Genomic DNA, 1,076 nt, shown 5'->3' with positions numbered 1-1,076 from the left:
CTTTCACCCCAGATGGCCAATGATACCCTAAATCCACCTGCTCCACGAAGGGGCCAGCCTGCCTACAGGGATGTGCCCGGGTGCCGTGGTGCCCACCTCGAAGGGGCCAGCTTACCGGGGGCTGCGACCCTGACCCCGTTGACGTCGGTCAGCTCCTGCCCCGCGCGCTCCTCGATGACGACGTCCCTGCCTGTCTCCAGTTGGAGGTCGCACGAGGAGCTGGGGGCGGCCACGTAGAAGGGGATGCCGTGGTACCTGGCAGCGATGGCCAGCTGGTAGGTGCCCACCTTGTTGGCGGTGTCACCGTTGGCAACCACGCGGTCGGCTCCTACGATGACAGCTGGGGAATGAGATGCTGCGGTCACGACCCGGCTCCGGATGCCCGGAGCCCTGCCCACGGGCACCGTGCCCGCCGACCTGACACGCCTCGCCGGGCCATGGCCGCCGCTGCCGCGCTGTCGGCGATGAGTGTGGCGGGGATCCGCTCGTATGTCAGCTCGAAGGCGGTCAGCCGGGCTCCCTGGTTGTAGGGCCGGGTCTCCGTGCAGAAGGCATGATCCAGACGGCCCAGGGTGTGCAGAGAGCGGATCACGCCTATAGGGCGCAGGCCACCAGGTCAGGGAGAGATGGAAAGCGACGTGTGGACAAAGTGGCTGTTAGAAGCAGAGCCTCATCCATCCCAGGCCCCCGCAGTGATCAGTTTCCTCTGCCCGGTACGTGTGGGCTTGGAGAACACCTTCTCCGGGAGGCCTTCCCGGATTCCTCGATCTCGCACAGCCACCCCCCCACCCCTCCCCTGCTCTTGCAACTTATCACCTTCGAACACAGCACACGTATTGACAGACTTGTTTCTGTCACTCCTTCCTACTCTCCGGTTCCTTGGGGGCAGGGACGTGTCTACTGTTTTCACTGCTGGGTCCCCAGTGCCTAGAACTGTGCCTGGCGCACAGCAGGTGCTTCCTAAGCGCTGAGGGAATAGAGCATGCACGGACGCAGGCGTGGTGGGGCACTCCCATTCTTAACTGATGTTGACTGAGTGAATAAAGGAGTGTCTTGCCACCAAGGCCTCAGTCCCC

General features: G+C 63.6%; 1 protein-coding gene across 1 annotated transcript; it reads right to left on the bottom strand.

Annotated features, from left to right (window-relative positions):
- Window positions 1-6: 6 nt before the first annotated feature.
- LOC115284579 (methylthioribose-1-phosphate isomerase-like) lies at window positions 7-1,066 on the bottom strand. Its single transcript, XM_029931140.1, has 2 exons — window positions 418-1,066; window positions 7-340 (listed from the first exon to the last, which is right to left on the bottom strand). Exons 1-2 carry the CDS (start codon window positions 437-439, stop codon window positions 63-65), a joined length of 300 nt encoding a protein of 99 aa, XP_029787000.1. The 5' UTR covers window positions 440-1,066; the 3' UTR covers window positions 7-62.
- Window positions 1,067-1,076: the final 10 nt, after the last annotated feature.

The sequence above is a fragment of the Suricata suricatta genome, unplaced genomic scaffold, assembly GCF_006229205.1.
Source record: "Suricata suricatta isolate VVHF042 unplaced genomic scaffold, meerkat_22Aug2017_6uvM2_HiC HiC_scaffold_10645, whole genome shotgun sequence".
NCBI lineage: Eukaryota > Metazoa > Chordata > Mammalia > Carnivora > Herpestidae > Suricata > Suricata suricatta.
The sequence above is the reverse complement of the archived record's forward strand: the minus strand, read 5'-3'. Positions and strand labels throughout refer to the sequence as shown.

Excerpts from the sequence above, each read along its gene's own strand:
- LOC115284579 (XM_029931140.1), bottom strand. The coding sequence starts at position 439 with ATGGCCCGGCGAGGCGTGTCAG. Across the intron at positions 341-417 it reads GGCCCGGCGAGGCGTGTCAG|CTGTCATCGTAGGAGCCGAC; the intron begins GTCGGCGGGCAC and ends CTCATTCCCCAG.